Raw genomic sequence first — 23,979 nt, forward strand, 5'->3', positions numbered from 1 at the left:
CAGAACCCTGTAGGACTCCACTAATAACATTAGTCCACGAAGAGCAGCATCCATTGATTACCACCCTCTGTCTTCTCCCACTTAACCATCCTTTTATCCACTGTAGCAACTTACCCTTAATACCATTCTGCTCCAATTTGTACAATAGTCTTCCATGCGCAACAGTGTCAAAAGCTTTCCTGAAATCCAAATATATGATATCAAAATTATTTTTTGCATTCAGTTCCTTTGTAACCACATCATAATATCCTATCAAATTTGTCAGACAAGACTTTCCCTTAACAAACCCATGCTGTGTCTGAATTATTGCTGCAGTCTTGTCTAGATGATCCTGCAGTGCATCTTTAACCAGTGACTCCATTATTTTACCCGGAACAGAAGTTAAACTAACTGGTCTGTAATTACTCGTGTCATCCTTCGATTCCCCTTTGTGAATTGGGGATACATTTGCAAATCTCCAGTCCGTGGGGACCTCTCCTGAATCCAAGGATGCTCTCATAATTATGGCTAATGGTTTGCTTAGTTGCTTTGCCGCCTCCTTTAATATAACTGGATAGATCCCATCCACCCCAGGTGCTTTTCTTATGTTTAACTTCAACAATTTCTCCTCCACTTTGCTTTCAGTTGTTAGAAAATCATTAAGTATCCTGCTACAATTTGATAACCTTCTGCCATTTTCAAACCTTAATAATTCCACATGTGTGAATGTAGATGCAAAATACTCATTCAGTTTGTTTGCTATCTGAGCAGGATCATCAACAGTCGAACCATCGATGTCAAGTGGACCAATCAGATTCATCCCCTTCCTTTTAGAGTTTATATAAGTAAAGAAATCCTTGCTGTTTTTCTTAGCATCTTTTGCCAAGGATTTCTCGTAATCTGCCTTCGCCTGCCTAACCTCCTTTGTCAACTGATTACAGACTAGCTTATATCTGCCATAGGCTTCTGAGTCGCTTGATAATTTATATGCATCCCATGCATTTTTCTTCTCTGTTACGAGTCTCATTAGTTCATTAGATAACCATTTAGGCCTAAACCTTGAACAATATTTCTTAATAGGTATGAAACTTTTAGTAGCATCCACGATTAATTCCTTGAATGCTTCCCACTTAGAATTTACTGTTGGCAACATCGTCAGTTGATCCCACTGTACAGAATTTAAAAACTGTCGGAGACCACTGTACTCACCTTTACGGAAGCAAAAACCCTTTCCTTTACCCCTGATGGTAATTAAATCTTTAAGTAAATCCCACATCAGTATACTGTGATCACTGCCGCCTAGTGGTTCCTTTATCTGCAAATTCATAATACACGAATGATCACTGCTGATAACCAGATCAAGAGTATTACTTTCTCTGGTTGCCTCTCGAACATGCTGCTGCAGAAAACAATCATCCAATAAATCCACAAAAGTCTGACTAGTGTTTGAGTGACCAACCCACAAGTTCCAGTCAATATCTGGGAAGTTAAAATCCTCCATTATAAGACATTCCAATTTACTAGCCCACTCTATTTCTCTGTACAATTGTTCATTGTACTCATTCGAGTCATTAGGCTTATAACACACTCCTACTCTTATTTTTACTTTCGCAGTGCTTATGTCACACCAAACTGACTCAACAGTGCACTGTTCATCTATATCAACTGGATATAGATGTTAGATATGTACAAAGATATCATTCAATTGACACCTTCAAAACCAAAACAAAATGTAACAAAAACTGATGATAATATTAAGTCAAATTATTATTCAAAGTCTGTTAGCAACACTATGCACCCACGAGGTGCCTTCTGCTGGTGTTATATGGAAACAATCAATGTTCAATATGGTGGCACCCTTACATTCATGCATAAGGTAAAGATGTGATCTGTAATTTGATTTTCAAATGCAGAAGATATAAAACCTGCTGAAATTTATCAGAGAATGTTCACTCAGCGAGGTGAAATATGCAAACGAATCAACAGAAAGTCTACAAGTGAATGACTAAATTTAAGAATGATACTAAATGTGTTGAGGATTCTCCTTGAAAACGGGTAATCACATTGTATTAGTAGTGACAAATTATGCAACAAAGCAAGCTTATATACCGCTTCAGCCAAAAAAAAAAAAAAAATCCATTTCACCTAACTATCCCCTCCAATAGTTTGTCTAGTTCTTCCTTGAATTTATTCATATTATCCACTTCCACAACAATGTATGGACACTTGTTTGAAAAATCAACCACCCATTGGCTGAAGGCCATTTCTGCAACCTGATTCCATCCGGTCCTGCTGCACTGTTTGCTGATCTGTTTAGGGCTTCTTGGAGTTCAGTTAAGCTGAAAGGCTGATTATAGGAAAGAGGTCATGTGGTATTAATTTATTTTATATTTTTCTGTTGAGGTTTTAATTTTCAGGAATGAAAATTAAATTATCATATGTAGATGCTGCTATGCCATTGTGGTGCTACTGAAATTGCGCATCATGTCCTTTTTTGACTGCCCTTCCTATTGTGACCTGAGACTTGAATCAGTTCAAACTCCTTAGTTTGAACTGATTGTTCAAACTAAGGAGTTTTTTATTCTGTTTAATTCTTATGCCAAACAGGGCCGTCAAAAGAAGTGTTATTCATGCCTCAATACTGCCTCCTCACTAATAGTGAAGTTTCTTCCGTGAGATCCTTATCACCTTTTAAAGTTTGAGAACTTTCACTTTTGGAAGTCTGTTACTACTTTGAGAACTGAGAACTTTCACCTCTTGAAAGCCTGTTTTCATTTACTGTTTTTGCATGCTAACAGTTTTCTTGTTAATATGTTATGCTGACAGATCACATGTTGATATGTTAATAGTTTGTGTTCATATGTTAGTTGCACAGATATTTAAATGAGTAGTACTACTTGTCTTTATGTTGAATCTAAGAAATGTAATATATAAATTGTAAAAATGTAAAATATGCATCATTCTAAATGGCAATGGCTCCAGTATGATAGCATTGACTGTTTTTTATTATTTTTTTTATTGTTGTATATACACCTAATTCTGTTTTTACACGATAGATACGTTCCTGAAAAATACGTGTAAAAAAAATTCGTGTAAAAAAAGACATTGTATTTATGGAAGAAAAGAAGATTGGTTCCGGATCTAAAAAAATCAGTAAAAATAATTAAAAAAAAAAAAAACACATAAAATATTCGTTTTAAGCTTATTATTTTATTTCAACAAAATACACATGTAATAATATGTAATTAAAATGTACGAAAATAAATTTGTATGCATATGAAATGAAAAAAATTCTTCATGAACAAAAAAAATCTGTTTTACATATAACAAGATTTTATTCATTTTCCACTTTCTGATAATAAACGGCGCATACGTTTGCGTACGACTGGAATATCACTGCCATCACTAGAAATGTTGTGGACATCGTCTTCTTCCTCTATTAATGAAATTCTTTCTGTGATCTCTTCAGCAAAATCAGCACGAGTCTCCTCTGGTGCTGATGTTTCACCGGTTTTACGAACGAATTCAGTTATTAATCGTTGTGTTCGTGTTTTGGTTAGGCCGTTATATAATTCTCTGTAAGAGGCTGTCAACAACTTCAGTTCGCGTTGAAACTTCCCAGCGCGTTCCTCATTAGGGTCATGTTTGACAAAATGATTACCTAATTTTCTAGCCAGTTCCAGACCTTCTTTTATTAAATCTGCATTTAGAACAGGATCATTTTCTTCATTATCACTACGTTCTGTGGGATAAGGAGTCCCAAGGACAACCTCTAATATTTCATCTTCGCTTAGGGCTTTGTCGGTTAACAATTCATCAATATCTTCAAACGATAGATCATCGAATCCTTCTCCACCAATTTTGTGTGCCATTGTAATGATGTTGGGAAATTCGGTCGTATTAGGGATGATGGGATCTTTGCTTTTTACACATTGTGGCCAAACCGCTTTCCAACACGCATTTAAAGTTGCTGGTTTTAATTCAGTTAACGCTAATCCAACTTGATTGATACAATCCATAATTGAGAATTTCTTCCACACATCAATGACTGTTAGTGTTTCATCATTCAGTTTGTCCAAAACGTGTTGGAATGTTCGTTTTACGTAGTATGTTTTAATTGTCGCAATTATACCTTGGTCTAGCGGTTGTATCAAAGATGTAGTATTAGGTGGCAGAAATAAAATTTGTACATTTGGGTGTTCCAAGACAGGATGGCCGGGTGCATTGTCAAGAATCAGAAGAACTTTAAATTCGAGACCTTTCAAATTCAAATAACGTCTGACTTCTGGGACGAAACATTTGTTGAACCATTCTGTAAAAATAGTAGTGGTCACCCAGGCCTTCTTGTTTGCCATCCAGTGAACAGGCAATTTATTGATATCTACACCTTTCACTGAACGTGGGTTTAGGGCTCGATTTACCAGCAGTGGTTTCAACATACGATCTCCTGAAGCGTTGGAGGAAAATAATAAGGTCACACGATCCTTAGCTACCTTAAAACCACCAGCAGTTTTCTGCGATTTGGCTACATACGTTCTGTTCGGCATTCGTTTCCAGAAGAAACCAGTTTCATCTGCATTCCACACTTGATCAGGAGTGTATCCTCCATCTTCAATAATTTTTGCAAGTTCCTGCGGGAATACTTTAGCAGCCGATTCATCTGCAGATGCAGTTTCACCTTTAATTTTTATATTATGAAGAGCATTCCTTTTAAGAAACCCTGTCATCCAACCTGTACTCGCAGAAAATTCATACTTTCTGTTTAACTGAGATGAAGTGCTTGGCTCCTTTTCTTTAATCTGTCTGTAAATTCTTAGTGCTGTTTGCTTGATGGCATTTCCATCTACTGGTACCCTTTTTTGTGACTGATCTTCTATCCACATTACCAGGGCCTTTTCCATTTTCTCCTTGACAATATATCTCTTGTATATGATGATGAATTAACACTTACTTTTGTTCCAGAACATACCGACTTCCTAATTGCAGCTTCATTTTTCTTAATAGTTCTTACGGTAGCTTCATGTACACCAAAATGCCTTCCTACAGACGTAGCCCCTTGTCCAGTTGCAAGACGATCTAAAATTTGAATTTTAAGTTCCAAAGAAATCGCTTTCCTTTTCATTTTGGTAATAGGCGAATTATTCGACATTATATAAGGGCTACCGAAAAATATCTCAGTTATAATTAATAAAAAAAGTATGAAAATTTTGTAAACTTACAATTTATTGACTATCGGCAAAATTAATAAATTTATATGTGCACAAATTTCACTAAAGATTCTTTCACTTTGAAATAGAGCTTACTACTACATGTCTGCTGAAGATACAATGCACGAATACCGTAGATGTGCACAAAATTAATAAAAACGTTGATGATTCATAGATACCTAGACGTAAACATTGGTAAGCAAAAGCACGCGTTTCAAAACGCAAACACTAGCTGTTATCCAATCTATTGATGCGTGTAATATAGAAATGATACTAATATGCCACAAATAAAAAAAAAATTTCTTAGAATTTAGGCAAAAAAAAATTCATAGAAATCGTGTTAAATCAAAATGACTCGCGTAAAAATAGAATGAAATATTTATTTTGAATTCGTGTTAAACCAAATTCGTGTAAAAAAAGTTCGTGCAAAAACAGAATTAGGTGTATTAGCATTGATTGTTTTGCTTTATTTCCGCTTGTTACTCCTGCCTCACCCTTTTTAAATATTCTTTTGATCTTCTTTCTAACCCCACTTGTGTAATCAGTTGCTACTTTGAGCTGTTTCACAATTTAATTTTTCCAGCTGTTCTGAGCTGTTGTATATATTCTTGTATTATATCTCTGTATATACTTATTAATTTGAATTTTTATTACATATGTGTATTAATACTATTACCCATATAATGTCTACTTTTCTTCCTGTCATGACCACATTTTTACATATTCTGTATATATATATATATATAACTGATTTATTTTATATATATTGCTGTTTGAGCCTTGTGGTTCAATAATTAAGAGTTTTATTAGTCAAGACTTCCCCATGTAATTTAGATACATAAGGGTAACTATGTCGGGTGTATATACTGCTGTTAAAACTTTGTGGTGTAATAATTAAGAGTTATTATTGTTAAGACTTCCCCTTGTATTTTAGATGCATAATGGTAACCTTGTTGGGTGTGGCAGGCAACACCATTTTCCACTCTCCATTATCTTACTTAATTTCTACTGTCTTCTCCTCCTGAAAAATCCATCTGTGATTTTTCACTGCTTTCATCTTTTCTCTACCTTTCCCTTAACCATACTTATCCTCACTGATCCCATTTCCGTTCCACTTTTCCCTTCCACCTGGCTTGTTCAGGTGGAAGTGGGCAAGATGTTTTTTGTAGATCCTGGTCGCCTCCTTGTGGCAGGGATGGAAGGTGGGCCGCGGTGACCAGGTGTTGCTGCTTCCCATTTACTAAGAGCCAGGAGCTGGTCGCCTCATTACAACAGAACACTTACTTTACACATACATAACAACGAGTGAAATAAAAATGGCCAGCTTTGGCTTATTGCCTCTCCACAAGATGATACACAGCAGTCAATGGGGGGGAAACTCTGGGAACCGCTGCTACTCTTCTTCACATGAATGAATGAATGAATGAATGTAGATGCTGCTGATATTTAACTAAAAGTTTCTCCAAGGAAATTGTCTATTTCTTTAGGGGAGGACAGTTCTCATCCATTTCTAATCAGGATTGGAGCAGTAAATGGAATGTATTTATTATTTAGTTGGATTTTTTCCATATTATCTGACTGCTGGTGTCCGTGATGGTACTGGCAAATTTTATCCAGGAGTCTTTTTTTGCTTTTCTTCTTATTTGTCTTGCCCTTGCCCTTTGTTTTTTATATAATATGAGGTTGGCTGTTGTGGGGAACCTACGAAACTGATTCCAGGCTTTATTTTTCTCTCTTTTGGCACTATTACAAGCCTTATTCCACCAGTGTTTTGCATATCTGTGTTGATCTGCAGAAGATTGAGGAATTGTTTCAGAAGCTGCTGACAGAATATTTGTGGTAATGTGCTCTGTGACTTTGTCTATAGATTGTGTTTTTACAAATTTATCATCAAAGGACACACAGATTGAGTATTTTTCCCAATTTGCTTTTGAGAACTTCCATTTTACTCTGTAGTCGGGACAGTGGGATTGTTTTATTTGAATTTTGCATATAACTGGAAGATGATCACTGTTGTGTGGATCTTTTAAGATTGACTACTCCATACTGGGGAACAATATGTGAGAGCAGATGGACAGGTCAATTGCTATGGTGGATCCTGTGAGAAGATGAATATAAGTGTGATGGCCAGTATTTAATAAGGTTAACTGCTGTTAGTTCAGTAAGGTCTCAATCAGATGTCCCCTTTGATCCATGCGGGAAGATCCCCACAATGGATGATGCCCATTGAAGTCACCGAAGAAACAGAAGGGTGTTGCCACTTGAATATAAGATCTTCTAGTTCTTTTAGTGTAATGGGACTGTTTGGCAGAAGGTATACTGAAACTAGTGTTAGCATTATTCCAAGAGCCACACGCACAGCAACAGCTTCCAAGTCGGTCTGCAGAGAGATAACTCGAGAGGGAATTTTAGAGTTAACTAAGATAGCCACCTCTCCATGTGTGGAATTTACAGTATTCCTGTCTTTTCTATAAATTGTAAAGTTTTTGATTGAGAGAGTTACTTGCGGTGTTAAATTGGTTTCTTGTAAACAAACGATCATTGGATTATATCTATCAATCAGGTCGTATAAGTAGTCTGTATTGGCATGCATGCCTCTACAATTCCATTGAAGTATGTGCTACATTACACAGTTTTTGGAGTTATGTTTTTATCTGTCTGTTTTTTTCGAGCAGTTTGTTTGTATTGTTCAGTTTTAAGTCTACCTTTTTTTGGGTATACCGGTCGCTCTGTATCCATGTCTTCTTCTGCATGAAGATGTAATATAGTTTCACCTGTTTCAACTTTGTTGTCAATATATAGGGGATTTTTTTTTTTTTTTTTTCACCTTTTATTTTGATAATGGTCACGATCAGGTTGGTCCGCATCAGTAGATGATTTCAATGGATCAAGTGGAGGAAGGGTTTCTTTCTTCATTTTATACTCCTTTTGGCCCTGAGGATTGGTTTTACCACTCAGGTTACTCGCCCCCGCCACAGGGAGGTAGGAGTAATGCCACGAGTGGCTAAGCAGTTATTAGGTTAGTTGGGTTAGTAATTCTAATAAAAATAAAAGGAAAGTTGTCTTTTCTTTCCTGACTTCATCTTACAAGTAGTAAGTTAAGTCTACAATGCTTTTTGAAAGAACTTAAGAAAAACTAACAGGAAACTTAAACAGAAGCGTGATTTCTTTAAAGGAGAACACTTTAGATTGCTTTACAGAGCTCAGAAATTGCTTGACCACAGAAATGATTGGCATCTGGGGCCCATTCTACAGTGAATTAGATACAGCAAATAAAAGTTAAGGGAATTAGCCCACCCTCCATATTCACCAGATTTCACTCAATGTAATTATCTTTTTTGGCTAATAAAAGATTCACTAAGAGGAATCACTTATCCTCAGATGAAAACATCAAGCCAGCAGTGCTTAAATGACTTCAATACCAACCACAAAATTTCTTCTATTGAGGAATCCGGCATTAGTGAAATATTGGAAGAAGTGTGTTGAATGCAATGGGCACTACATTGAAGATTAACATGCATAGTGTCTTGTTTGTGAAATACAGTTTTTATTTAACATGAGTGCATGCTTGAGGGCCGTCAATACCAATATTTATCATTTTAATATTTTATCTTTTGCAGTCTTCATTTGAATGACTTTTGTTAAAAAAAATAAAATAAAAAGCACCAACACTTTCAATTTTTTTTTTTTTTTTTTTTTTTAAGTATGGTGCTGGTCAAAATGTAGCATGACACAGGTCTACATCAAACCATACACATATCCACTCTTCATTTTTCTAGGATCAAAATTACTCTCACCATCATATTCTTCTGATTCATTCCCTTTAGAAGTTCTCTCAGTTCAGCTTTAGTTAATCTTCTGCATGAATAACATGGCTTGCCACATTTATAATTCTGACAATTAAAATAATTCATCAGTATACTGTTTTTCAACAAATAAATTTTGCTTGTGAACTATTTCTAGTCCTAGATGGCTATACCAGTTGAAGCAATTAATTTTGAAGAGCAGTTTACACAATCATAGGCTAGAGCTGCAGTCAGTGATTGTAACGTACCCCAACCTTTAAGGTAGTTCAACTGGCATGCATATAATCCCTTAGAGTTCTAACTTGGTGCAAAACATGTTTCAAGACTGCAGAATGGCTGCTTGCAAATTCTGTACTAAATGAAAAATCTGATGTCCAGTTTAATCTCATTTTTGTATGGGACTATAGTTCTTACATATTTAGCAAGGAAAAAAATTTAAATTATTGAGAAATAAAATAACTTTAGGGAAAAACATGTAAAGATAACCAATAATACCTCATATGCTTAATCTTAGACATCCAAACAGTTTTTCCTTACCATAACAAAAATCCAATTTTGTGCTACCAGCAGTCCTAGGCTTGTGCTCTAAACAACAAATTCAACATCAATTGTTGAACACAGCATCAGATCTGTACACTCCTTATAAAACAATGTCCTATTTAGTCTCAATTATAGTGATGTTCAGCATATTCACCAGACAAATCTTGCAAATTAAACAACTCCTCTCCTTACCCTTATCAATAGTGGCTTTCTCTCTCTTATATATTGAGTAGGCTTTGCATTAGCAACACCTAATACCTTGTGGGGCCATGTTTTTCCCATAATACAGCCCATACACATCTTGGCATGGATTCCACAAGGTGTTGCAAAGTGTCCTGTAGTAGTAATACTACTTATGCATTGCACAATGTGTCCAGTAATGCCTGTATGTTGTCAGGTGAATGGTTGTAGCACTGAATATCCTTTTCAAGGTCCCAACCAATAATATGAGGTATTATTGGTTGGGACCTTGAAACAAAACACGCTCAGCTGGGCAACCATAAGAGAATAGAGAATTCATTGTCACATTCCTAAAACCAGTTAGCAACCTGCTAGACCTTGTGGTACAGCACACTGTCTTGTTAAAAGACACCAGAGCTGTCCAGATACACTGATATCATGAAGGGGGTTGGTGATGATAGAAAGGTAGGCATTCCCACTGATTAACAGAGATCAGAGGAACCAAGACATGCCATTGGAAGCAGTCCTCCAACCATAACACCACCACCTGTAGCCTGCTAAACACTAGCAGTGCATTCAGGTACCATGGCCTCATGTTGCTTTTTCCAAATGCAGATACAAACACCGGCATGATATAGTTGGAAATGGAATCAGACCAGGCAACGGATTTCCATATGTTAGTGGTCCAGTGTTGGTGCTGAAGTGCCCATGCAAGTCACAGTTTCTTGTGACTTGCAGTGAGCATATCTACCTGTGATGGCCATCAACTAACAAAGCCTATATGAGCTAATGTCCAGTGCACAGTCCATGTGGATGTTGGTCTTGTTATTCCTACATTGTACTGGGCCACTGTGCTACATCGTTGTTGTATTACAATAGAAGACATAACACTCGCTACAGGCATCAAGTACAAGTGGCTGTCCTGTGTGGCCTTTGGCTGGTTGTTCGAACACTGTTGAACCAGTCCCAATTGCCATGAAAGACTTGTGGCACCACAGAATTTGACTACCTAACCATGCTGGCTATTGTCTAGATACTGGCACCTACACATCTTGCCTCCACAATCATTCCACATTTGAAGCTGGAAAGATCTCAATGCTGACCCATTCTTCCTCGCAAGACACTCAAAAATTGATCACTACATGTATGAACTGCAATCTTATATCAGCTGTTCTCAACTTTGAGCCTTCACCAGCATCACAGAACCAGTCCATTCTTACACAAGGGGATATTTTGAAATTGTGTGTGTGTGTGTGTGTGTGTGTGTGTGTGTGTGTGTGTGTGTGTGTGTGTGTGTGTGTGTGTGTGTGTGTGTGTGTGTGTGTGTGTGTGCGGTGTTCTCATCTCTAATCACATGGCTGTTTCTTTTACATGTAATCATCACATACCAACAACATCTGTTTGTGTCAAAAGAATTTAATTGCATCCAGTAGCTTTAGAGTAGAGGCAAAATTTTTCCAAATTAACAGTTTGCTTACACAATTTTTCTTCATAAATGTATACAACCTTTAAAAATACACAGCAATCTATATGAAACACTAATGTAACATTCAGCTGTGATTAAAGCTACTTTTTTTATATATTTCTCACATTTTGTATTTTTACACCATATGCACTTATTCCATAAACAGTATCTATACACGAAAACAGCTGTTCACATGTAAATGGGGGGGGGGACCCAGAACGTCATCCACCATAAATTCAACACCACACTCAAGCATGTGCGTGTGTGTGTGTGTGTGTGCATGTCTGCACATATGTGTTAGTGGTGAAAGTAACAGTCACATTGATAACATTGCAAAAATACTTAGTTTGTGTAACTGGCCATATTTCCTAATACAATTAAATTTAAAGCAAAAAGACATTAATAACAGTAAGTGGGTAGGACCCCTTGCATATTTATAATTTCTTAATGAACAATAATTCAGCCTTTAAAGCTAAACATAATAAATTAAAAGAAATTATTCAGCAGTTAATTTGACCTGTATAAAACAACATATTTAATATTGGCTATAAACTACCTAAACAAACAGAATGGGTGAACAGCCCATAAATTATTAAGTGGAAAAATTCTTCCCTTCAGCTTATTTATTAAATCTAATTTATCAAACTAATGGATTAAGAGATTAGGCAAATTTTTCTATAGCTACCTTAGGAAAGAAAATTAATGAAACAAATAATAATAATTACAACAAGAAAAAGGATAAGTCACCTGTAACATTGCCAGAAGGCACAGCTTCAACATTAAGAAGAGGAATATTCACCATAGTACTTGGATTGACTAGTTGAGCAGTACCAACTGGTGCCCCTCCTGCACACATGGAAGACAAGAAAGTCTGGACATCAGCAATGTCATGCACAATATGTGTAGGATCTACTGGTATTTCCAATTCAGTCAACTGCTCTTGCTTTTCAAAATTGAAAAATAAATAAATGAAGATTTAGCATGGAATTTTGAATAATCACCATTCACTGATATATATATATATATATATATATATATATATTAATAGTTATATTAGTGATAAAAGGAAAGCAAGAAATAAAGCAAAGCAAGAAAGTTAAAAGACAATAACTAATATTTATGGGTTAATGCAGTTGCAAGCAATCATGCAATACACCCACAATGTCTATAGAATATCATTAGAAAAAGTAAATCAATCCAATAATAAGAATACCATCAAGGACTTAAGAAAACGCAAAAAAAAAAAAAAAAAAAAATTATTATTATCGCTTTTTACCAACAATCTAGATGACTTCAACTGGGGCCAACCACCCAGAATGAAGGCAAAAAACGACAAGAAGTTCTCTGTTTCTGTGATGATCAATATATGCTAAGTAATTTAAATCTAAACCAAATATAAACCAGTATAGGCCGAACATAAATCGAATATAAATAAATCGAATGAAGATAATTAATTAAGAAAAATTTTGAAATATTAGAATCAAAGGTAAGAAATATAAGTAAAATATAAATGTAAGCATATATTAATCATCGTTGACCCGACAGAGAACGTAATTTAAGGATTAAAACAAGATTAAATATATAATACATACTACATTTGACCGTATCTAGGACATAATGTAATAGTCGTCAAAATAATATGTGGTGCCCCAAATTAGGGGGCACCACATATTATTTTGACGACTATTACATTATGTCCTAGATACGGTCAAATGTAGTATGTATTATATATTTAATCTTGTTTTAATCCTTAAATTACGTTCTCTGTCGGGTCAACGATGATTAATATATGCTTACATTTATATTTTACTTATATTTCTTACCTTTGATTCTAATATTTCAAAATTTTTCTTAATTAATTATCTTCATTCGATTTATTTATATTCGATTTATGTTCGGCCTATACTGGTTTATATTTGGTTTAGATTTAAATTACTTAGCATATATTGATCATCACAGAAACAGAGAACTTCTTGTCGTTTTTTGCCTTCATTCTGGGTGGTTGGCCCCAGTTGAAGTCATCTAGATTGTTGGTAAAAAGCGATAATAATAATTTTTTTTTTTTTTTTTTTTTTTTTTGCGTTTTCTTAAGTCCTTGATGGTATTCTTATTATTGGATTGATTTACTTTTTCTAATGATATTCTATATATATATATATATATATATATATATATATATATATGATATTCATAAGAAGCATTCTAATAGAGACAAAAAGCAAACTTATTACCAGGCTTATTTCTTTATTTTCCTTCAATATTTCTGCAATGAAATCATTATAAATTAAAGCAAACATTTCAGGCAAATTAGCTACTTGAGCTATTAAAAAAAAAAATAATATTATTGCATGTATGGATACCAGATGATCAAAATCAAATTATGACTGATGAAATTTAAAATTTTAATATTAATACACTTCAGATTACCACTAAAATTTATTTAATGAGGTTATTTTTCTGAAAAAACTATGCCATTTTGCCATATCGAAAAATATACATAAGATGAAATATTTACCACATCAAAACGTATACATTCATAAAGATGTAAAACAGAGAGGTGCAGCCTTTTCAGTGGGCTATATTTAATAGTTCTTATCTTATTGGGGCTTAGAGGGGAACAGGTATCCTGTGTGTTATCAGACACTCAGCCTAAAACACTGATGGATCCAATATCTCTCTATTACAGAAGATTTAGTAGAAGTCCGGTTGCCCTACTTCCCTAAAATCCACTCATGCACACCTTCTCGATGGTAAGCCCTGTTACGTCACTTAGGTGGCAACGAACGTGCAGAGTGGTTCTCTTCAAGATGCCTGGTCAGCGTGAAGAGGAAAAGACCAAACCCTCCAGCATATGACAGCATGACAAAGTAAATGGCCCTCAGTCCCCAGCAGCTTTCACTCTCCCTCTTATGGCAGCGAGAGGATCAGAGTGGAAGCAGAGGGTGCTAAGAATCTCTGGGTATGAACAGGCTGCCATGCACGGAAACTGAATTTGGCCTGTTATAACGTAAGATCACTCATCGGTGAAGACAGGATATTAGAGCTGGAAAAGGAATTAGAAAATGTGAATTGGAATATCATCGGTTTGGCTGAAACAAGAAGAAAAAATGAATCACTTATAAGTTTATCAAGTGGAAATCTGCTGTACACCAATGGAAACACTAATGAAAGGAGGGAAGGTGGAGTTGGATTTCTGGTCCATAAAGATTTTAAAAACAACATTTTGGAATTCAAAAGTACATCACCAAGGGTGTCAAGACTAATACTCAAGATTTCTAACAGGTACAAGCTAAAGATTATAATGATTTATGCACCAACATCGAGCCATGATGATGAAGAGGTTGAAGAAATGTACACCGAAATTGTGATTCTTCTAGGTGAGCAGAAAACCCACTACACTATTATTATGGGGGACTTCAATGCTAAGGTTGGAAAAAGGCAAAACAGCGCAGAAAGAGGAACTATAGGAAATTTTGGAATTGGTGAAAGAAATGAAAGAGATGAAAGACTTGTGGAATTTGCAGAATCTCAAGGACTATCAGTAATGAACACTTTTTCCAAGAAAAGGGTGAACAGAAAGTGGACATGGAAGAGTCCAAATGGATTAAAAACTAATGAAATCAACTTCATCCTCACTAACAGAAGATATATTGTGAATGATGTTACCGTCCTGAATAAGGTAAATGTTGGAAGTGATCACAGAATGGTAAGATGCACACTTGATATAGATGTAGGAAAGGAAAAAACTGACTCGAGTAAATAATACAAAGGTCTTTGAGATAACAGAAGGAGAAAAAGCAGTATGTACTCGAACTTAAGAACAAGTTTGAGCTTCTGCAGACTGCTCAGGACCAAGATATCAACGAGGAATATTACAACTTTCTGAAAGTGATGAAGCCCAAGAAACCTACAGGGAAAAATAAATCCAAAGAAGAAAAAATTAGTCAAGAAACACTTGTCATGATGAACCGAAGACAACAAATGAAGGGAGAAAATTGAGTATACTGAGTTATGCACAGCCATTAGAAAGAGACTCAGAGAGGACATAAGATTTAACACAAGAAAAGTAGGACAAGCATTAAGGGAAAACAAAGGATTTAAATCAGCAGCCATGAGCAGTAATACAGAAAGACAAGTGATACTGAAACTGAAGAATAGTGATGGTGTACTTATAAACAGCAGAGAAGGCATAATTCAAATAGCAGAAGACTACTATAGAGAATTATACAAGGAGTGAGGGAATGATGCCAGCAGTGGGGAAGATGGATTGCAAAGTAGCAACACATGCGACATACCCGATATTCTTCCTGATGAGGTAAGAACATGCATTGAAGAAAATGAAGAATCAGAAAGCCCCGGGGAAAGATGAAGTTACTGTAGAGCTGTTAAAATTGGGAGGAAGAGACATAACACAAAAACTGGCAAGGCTCTTCACAAAGTGCATTAGAAAAGGTGTGATGCCTAAGCAGTGGAATAATGCAATCATAGTTTTGCTGTATAAGAAAGGAGATAAATCAAAAATTGGAAATTATAGACCAATTAGCTTGTTATCCCACATCTACAAGTTGTTCACAAGGGTCATTAATAACAGATTAGAAAGAATCTTCATTTTACTATCCCTCTCAGATCCAGGCAAAAGGGCACCCATATGAGGAAAAACTTTTAATGTGTTACACATATTCAGTCTTTCCTCACATGATGCTTTTATGCTGATCTTTCCAGGCATGCTGCCTATCTTTGAACTCTTTCAAAAAGCTTGATGTCCTTAGTTTCAGGTGTGGTTTCCATACATGACCACAGTATTCTAAATGCAGTCTTTAATAACAACTTTACACAGTGGGATTATGATCACCCTATCTCTACAAGCAAATGTTTGTTGAAAAACCATAAATAGGATAACACCACAAACACTCCTTGCCACTTGTCTACACTGCATTTAGAACTTCATGATCTATGAAAAAATCTCATAACTATGCTTGCAATAATCATTCAGAGTAAAATGGAAAGGAAGATTAAAGAACAAGCCAACATCAAGCTCCCAATGCCCCCAACAGTTCTGGGACAGTTTCCACAGAATACAACAAGCTGCCTTGTCCACAGAGACCCAGAACAGATAACAGGCATACCTAATCTAAAATTTCCTACATTAGAAGGAAATTTTAGATTTTAAGCCTGGAATTTAACTTCACTCCTACAGCAATGCACATCCTGTATCTAGAGTTTATCTAGATACAAATCCTGTATCTAGAGTTATAGCGAATAATAGTTTAGAAGGAATTAGTAGCCCAATGTAAAAAGCATCACTATCCTCAAAGTTGTGTAAGCTTAATGACAAAAAAATATACTGTAACCCTTTTATAGCATTATGTAATTTTGTTTTGAAATTTTATTGAATTAAATCGGAATCATGACTCAGACCAGAGCAGCAAAGCAAAAGGCTCAAGCTAATGGGAGTGCTGTGGTTCAGGGGAGAACTGAGGGGGGCAGTTGCCCTCTGAATCACAGTCTTTTAAAATGCACTGTTTGCTTGATGTTTGCGGAGCAGTCGGGTAAGGGACATGATACTGCCAAGGGGGATGTCTTTGTGTGTGCACGATGTAAGGAGTGCAAGGAAATCAGGCGACAACTCAGCGTTGTTTTGGGCCTTTATGAGAGCTTGAAGGACAGGGTGGATGCCATCGAAGGAAATAAATTGAGGGGCCCATCAAGCTCTCAGCCGCCCACATCAACGCCAGAGCTTGTACTTGGTCATCAGGCAACACAGAGGCAGCCCCTAGGCAGAATGCGCTGGTCCCACAGGAAGTAGCAGTTGTTGGTGACTCTATTGTCAGGGAAGCGGGGAACATGCTTTGTAAAAAGGATAGGTGGAATAGGGCGAGGGTATGTCTGCCAGGGGCAAAGGTTGATGACGTTGTAGAGCGGATATCATCTTTTAAGGGCACAAAAGGTGATATAGTTGTACACGTTGGCACTAATGATATTAAGAGTAGCAGACCGGCGGAATTACTTAGCAAGTACAGGTCACTGTTGAAAAAAAAGCCGTGAATTAGGGTTGAATTTGAAAGTGTCTGCAATTCTGCCCAGACACGATAGGAGGGAGTATATGATGAGAGCCTTGTCGATCAATTCGGCCCTGGAGGGATTGTGCAAGGCTCAAGGGGTATAATTTTTTTCAGCCTGGACTGTACTTGTTAACAGGAGACATTGCTTCTACAGGGATGGGATACACTTAAATAGAAAGGGTGCAAGAATTTTTGCTGATGCTGTCGAGGCAGAGTTAGGTGGGTCGGAAAACTGCTAGTTGGGGGGGATACAATGACTAATAGATTAACAGTAGCCACTGGCAGAGGTGGAAGTGATTCTTGCACTGCTTCTATTGAAATGAGCAGAAGCGTGAAAAACAAGATACAGGATATTTCAGAGACTGCTGGGAGTCATTGCGGTACAAGTAAACACATGGGTTGTGTTAGGGTAGCCAAGAATAGAAACATGTGCATGTATACCTGCGTGTACACCAATGCTAGGAGTTTGGTAAATAAATTTGATGAATATGAGGTATTGCTCAAAACATCAAAGGCAGATATTGTTGGGATATCACAGACGTAGTGTCACACAGATATAAGGAATGCGGAACTGGAATTTGGGGAATACAATGTGTATAGAAAGGATAGACAGGACAGGAGGGGAGGAGGGGTTATGCTATTAGTTAAGAAACACATAAAGTCCAAGGAAGTGAAGCCAGTCGACATTGATGGACAGGGCAGTGTCGAGTCAGTTTGGTGTGACATAAGCATAGGGAAATCAAAATTGAGAGTAGGAGTGTGCTATAGGGCTAATGACTCTGATGAGTATAATAAGATATTGTACAGGGAAATAGTGGGCCAGTAAATCAGAGAGTCTTATAATGGGGGATTTTAATTTCCCAGATATTGACTGGAATTTGTGGGTTGGTCACTCGCACACTAGCAAGGCTTTTGTGGATTTATTGGATGATTGTTTTCTACATCAGCATGTTCAGGAGGCAACTAGAGAGAGTAATACTCTTGATCTGATTATCAGTAGTGATTCTTCATGCATTAAGAATCTGCAGATAAATGAACCACTAGGTGGCAGTGATCACAGTGTGTTGAAGTGGGATTTACTCAAGGAGGTAACTACCATCAGAGGTAAAGGGAAGGGTTTTTGTTTTCGTAAAGGCGACTATGATGGTCTGAGACAGTATTTAAATTCTATACAGTGGGACCAACTGATGATGTTACCAACAGCAAACTGAAAATGGGAAGCATTCAAGGAACTAATCTTGGAGGCTACCAGGCTTTACATACCAACTAAGAAATATTGTTCAAGGTTTAGGCCTAAATGGTTGTCAGATGAACTAATGAGACATGTGGCAGAGAAGAAAAATGCATGGGATACATACAAATTAATGGGTGACATGGAAGCCTATGATAGATGTAAGTTGGTCTGTAACCAAGTCACAAAGGAGATTAGGCAGGCAAAGGCAGACTACGAAAAATCCTTGGCAAAGGATGCAAAGAAAAACAGAAAAGAGTTCTTTACCTATTTAAACTCAAGAAGGAAAGGGATGAATCAGATTGGTCCACTGGATATTGATGGTTCAACAGTTGAGGATCCTGCTCAGGTGGCTACAATCTAAACGAGTATTTTGCATCTACATTCACGCATTAGGAGTTATTCAGGAAGGAGAATGATGTAGGTAAAGTAAACATTGGCAGTGACCTGGATGATTTTGTAATAACTGAGAGGAAAGTGGAGGAGAGATTGTTGAGGATAAACATAAAAACGGCACCTGGGGTGGATGGGATCTATCCAGTTAGATTAAAGGAGGCAGCAAAGAAAGTAAGCAAACCCCTAGCCATAATTATGAGAGCTTCTTTGGACTCAGGGGAGGTACCCATAGACTGGAGATGTGCAAATGTAACCCCAATTCACAAAGGAGGATCAAAGGCTGACACAAGTAATTATAGACCTGTTAGTTTAACTTCTGTTCCAGGTAAATTAATGGAGGTACTGGTTAAAGAAGCACTGCAGTATCATCTAGACAAGAATTCAGTTATAGCTCAGACGCAGCATGGTTTTGTTAAGGGCAGGTCTTGCCTGACCAATTTGATTGGATACTATGATGTAGTCACAAAAGAACTGGATGCAGGGAATAACTTTGATATTATATATTTGGATCTTAGAAAGGCTTTTGATACTGTTGCACATGGAAGACTGCTGCACAAATTGGAGCAGTGTGGCATTGGAGGCAAATTGCTGCTATGGATAAGGGGATGGTTGAGGGGCAGAAGACAGAGAGTGGTAATCAATGGACACTGCTCAACGTGGACTAATGTTATTAGTGGAGTTCCTCAGGGTTCAGTGTTGGGTCCGTTGTTGTTTTTGGTGTTTATGAATGATATTGATGATGGGATATCAAGTTTAATGTCCAAGTTTGCAGATGATACAAAGGTTGGCAGGGTTGTTAAGGACACCACTGACGCTATGCTGCTGCAACAGGATCTGGAAAGGTTGAACAGATGGGCTGAGAGGTGGCAAATGAAGTTTAACATTGACAAATGTAAAGTACTACATATGGGAAACAGTAACCCCAGAGCAACGTATCAACTCTGCGGTACTACACTGACAGTGGTGGAGAATGAAAAGGACCTGGGGGTAATTGTGCAGGCAGATATGAAGTTCTCTGAGCAGTGCAGACGAGCTGCAAGAGTAGCTCATGGCGTCTTGTCAATGATATACAGGAATTTTTCTAGCAGGGATAAGGAGGTGATTATTCCCTTGTATAAGGCAATGGTTAGGCCACATCTTGAGTACTGTATACAGGTCTGGAGGCCTCATTTCAAGAAGGATGTAGAGCTGCTGGAACGGGTACAGAGAAGGGCAACAAGATTAGTGAATGGAACAAAGGGTTGCTCTTACGAAGAAAGGCTTAAGTTTTGCAAATTACAGAGTCTGGAGACTAGGCACCGGCAAGGTGATCTGATAGAGGTGTATAAGGCTTTGAATGGTTTGAGCATGCTCAGTGCCAATGGGATTCTTCATCTTGCTCAGAATAATCAGCTCAGAGGGCATAAATTCAAATTGAGGAAGGACGGATGTTGGATAGATGTGCGGAAATTTGCCTTTGGCCAGCGGGTGGTTGGTTGGTGGAACCGACTTCCATCACTTGTTGTTGAAGTTGATAGCCTAAACAAATTTAAGGCTCAACTGGACAAGTATTTCGAGCGAACGGAGGGGTGAAATGGGAATGGTGTGTTTTTTTTTTTTTTTTTTTTGGCTGATGCTGAATAAGCTTGCTTTCTTGCATCATATGCCTCTACTAATGCTAATCACAGAAACAAAATATTTCTATGACCTGCATGTCTTAAAGACTTGTCTAAACACCAAGGCAGATTTAAAAATACAAACAAACAAGTTAGGTGATGTAAGCATTGTATAATATTCAGACACCTTTTTTTTAATTGAATTTTCCATTTTCCGTGATTAAAATATGTTAAAAAAAATCATTAATTTTTCAGCAATGAGTTAATCATCAACAATATATAAAAAATAACTAATTTTACTTCACTATCTGTACCTCATAACACACAGCTGCTCAACTTTCAGCAACATACAAGGTTGATCTGGACTTCAGCCAGATAACAAACAAAAATAAATAAATAAATAAATAAAATCCACTCTTGGTAGATGCTGAAAATACTGCTGTCATTCCCTGACAGACAACCATGCTATGTACATGTGCATTAGAAGCAGCACAAGATGACACAGATTCTGTCAATCCGAGCATATAACAGTACTCTATCTTCCAATTCCCATTAAAAAAGCAAGTGAAACAAAAATTCTCAATAGGTTAAATGCACACACAGTGCATCTGATTGGCGCATAAGTTTTATGAAGGCCATGAACTAGCTGCTAACCTACCATATACTCACATGCAGCCAAGAGCTTTCAGAGATGTGAACATTTACATCAAGGAGTTGATTTTAGAAAACATGAATTACAAAGGCTAAGATATTAAGGATTCTAAAAATGCTGACATTTGACCAGAAAGCATATGAGGCTGTTTCTGCTAAGCACATGAACTATTTCTACAGCAAATGGCAACTCGTGACAAGACATCAGTTCAGTTCAATTCCAAACCTAAGATGTCTAGTAGGGAATGGTGCCACAAAGGATTGATTACCACCACTCAAAAAATTCAAGATATCTCCAAAGCTTGAAAAATCATGACAGCTGTCTTGGGATTCGGGAGAGTTGATTCTTGTCAATTTTCTATACACATCTCATACAACTGCTATGCTCAATACTGTAATAACTTGTTCTCAACATGTGCATATAATGATTTGCAAGAAAAGGCCTTTATTACAACATATTTGCAATGTGAATCTTGTCTTCACAATGCAAGAAAATTAACAAACAGAATCAATGTTCTGCATGACAACACATCTGACAATGATGACATTGGCAACCTTAGGTAGCAAAATCATGAACTGCCCACCTTAGAATCTGGATTTAGACCCTAGTGATCACCTTTTTTAAGCCAATGAAAGAGCACAAATTAAAGACAGATAAGCTTAAGCATGTGCCTTAAAAAATGTCTATGCAGCAAGCTTACTTCTTTCAATACTGCTGGAATGTGCCATGCACTACCGTGCAGGGTACATTCATGCATGGTAATGCATGAATGTGCATTACCATGCATGATCATTATCATGCAAGTGCATAGTAATGGCAAAAACATGTCAAGGTAGAGGAAAATATCTTTAAAAAAAGAGTAATAAGTTTGTCAATTCTGGTATGTTTGTTCATTGTAAAAAATAAAAGTCTAGAACGTTGAAGCACCCCTGTGCTTTATTTCCTCCTATATTTGAAAATGTGACACAATGTCACTTTTCCCTCACTGAAAATTTTATGGCAAACCTCAAATCAGAAACATCTTTACTTAAAAAGTACACGTCAATGACGGAAAAAAGTCGCAAGTTAGGGTTAAATTTGAAAGCGTCTGCAATTCTGATCAGACACGATAGGAGGGAGTATATGATGAGAGCTTTGTCAATCAATTCGGCCCTGGAAAGATTGTGCAAGGCTCACGGGGTAGAATTTTTTCATCATCGTGGTCTGTGCTTGCTAACAGGAGAGACTGTTCTACAGGGATGGGATACATTTAAATAGAAAGGGTGCAAGAATATTTGCTGATGCAATCGAGGCAGTGTTAGGCGAGTCGGAAAACTGATAGATTGAGGGGGGGATTCACAGATTAAAAGATTAACAATAGCTGCAGGCAGAGGCGAAAGTGATTCTTGCACTGCTTCTATTGTAATGAGCAGCAGCCGAGAGAGCAAGTTGCTGGGGACTTCAAGAGCTGCTGGGAGTCATCATGGAACAAATAAATACATGGGCTGTGTTAGGATAACTAAGAGTAAGAACAACTGCATGTATACTTCAATGTGTACACTAATGCTAGAAGTATAGTAAATAATTTGAAGTGCTGATCAGGACATTAAAGGCAGATATTGTTGGAATATCAGAGACATGGTGTCACACAGATATAAGCAGTGCAGAATTGAAATTTGGGGAGTATAATGTGTACAGAAAGGATAGACAGGACAGCAAGGGAGGAGGGTTATGCTGTTAGTTAAGAAACACATAAAATCTAAGAAAGTGCATCTAGTTGACAGTGCAATGTTGAGTCTGTTTGGTGTGACATAAACATTAGGAAAGGGAAAATGAGAGCAGAAGTATGTTATAGGTCTAATGACTCTGATAAGTACAATGAACAGTTGTGCAGAGAAATAGAATGGGCCAGTAAATTAGAATGTCTTCTAATGGGGGATTTTAACTTTCTAGATATTTACTGGACCTAGTGGGTTGGTCACTCGCACGCTAGCAAGACGTTTCTACAGCAACATGTTTGAGGGGCAACCAGAGGGAATAATACCCTTGATATGATTATCCGCAGTGATTATTCATGCATTAAGAATTTGCAGATTAAGGAACCACTAGGTGACAGTGATCACAGTGTACTGATGTGGGACTTCCTTAAAGATGCAACTACCATCAAGGGTAAAGGGAAGGGTTTTTTTTTTTCATAAAGATGACTACAGTGGTCTCAGACAGTTTTTAAATTCTATACAGTGGGATCAACTGATGATGTTACTATCAACGGTGAATTCTAAATGAAGTTAAACATAAAAAAGGCACCTTGAGGCAAATGGAATCTATCCAGTGATAATGATTGTTATTTGTTATTTGGTTTTTAGGAGCATTAGCAACTAAGGCCATGTTGCTCCGGGATATGCGGTGGTCATTCCCTGACCTTTCCGCATCCTCCGTATTTGGTGGTGACGGGCTCGAACCCCGGTCTAATCAAGAAGCGTGTGCTGCGCACTGCTGCTCCTTCCCACCTGGCTACCGAGGCGCCCCAGTGATAATGAAGGAGGCAGCAAGGGAAGTAAGCAAACCCTTAGCCATAATTATGAGAGCATCTTTAGATTTAGGGGAGGTCCCCGTGGACTGGAAATGTGCAAATGTATCCCAAATTCACAAAGGGCGGTTCAAAAAATGACACAAATAATATAGACCTGTTTTGAGGAAAGTAATGGAGTCATTGGTTAAAGAGGTGATACAGGATTACCTAGACAAGACATGGGTTTGTTAAGGGGAAGTCTTGTCTGACCAATTTGATTGGATACTACAATGTGGTCACAAAGGAACTGGATGCAAAAAATAATTTTGATATATACTTGGATTTCAGGAAAGCTTTTGATATTGTTGCACATGG

The 23,979-nt window shown here is 37.2% G+C and overlaps 1 protein-coding gene across 2 annotated transcripts in view; it reads right to left on the minus strand.

The window, feature by feature from the left end:
* The window catches only part of LOC150081519 (uncharacterized), a 188,650-nt gene that overhangs the window by 45,689 nt on the left and 118,982 nt on the right, over positions 1-23,979 (minus strand). For both annotated transcript variants that reach the window (XM_090379353.1, XM_090379354.1), the window contains exon 7: positions 11,925-12,120. In XM_090379353.1, the coding sequence (XP_090235479.1) occupies positions 11,925-12,120 (196 nt within the window). The remainder of the gene's footprint in view (positions 1-11,924; positions 12,121-23,979) is intronic.

The sequence above is a fragment of the Mastigoproctus giganteus genome, chromosome 8 (genome assembly GCF_048544385.1).
Source record: "Mastigoproctus giganteus isolate SK-2022 chromosome 8, ASM4854438v1, whole genome shotgun sequence".
In the NCBI taxonomy this organism is placed as follows: domain Eukaryota; kingdom Metazoa; phylum Arthropoda; class Arachnida; order Uropygi; family Thelyphonidae; genus Mastigoproctus; species Mastigoproctus giganteus.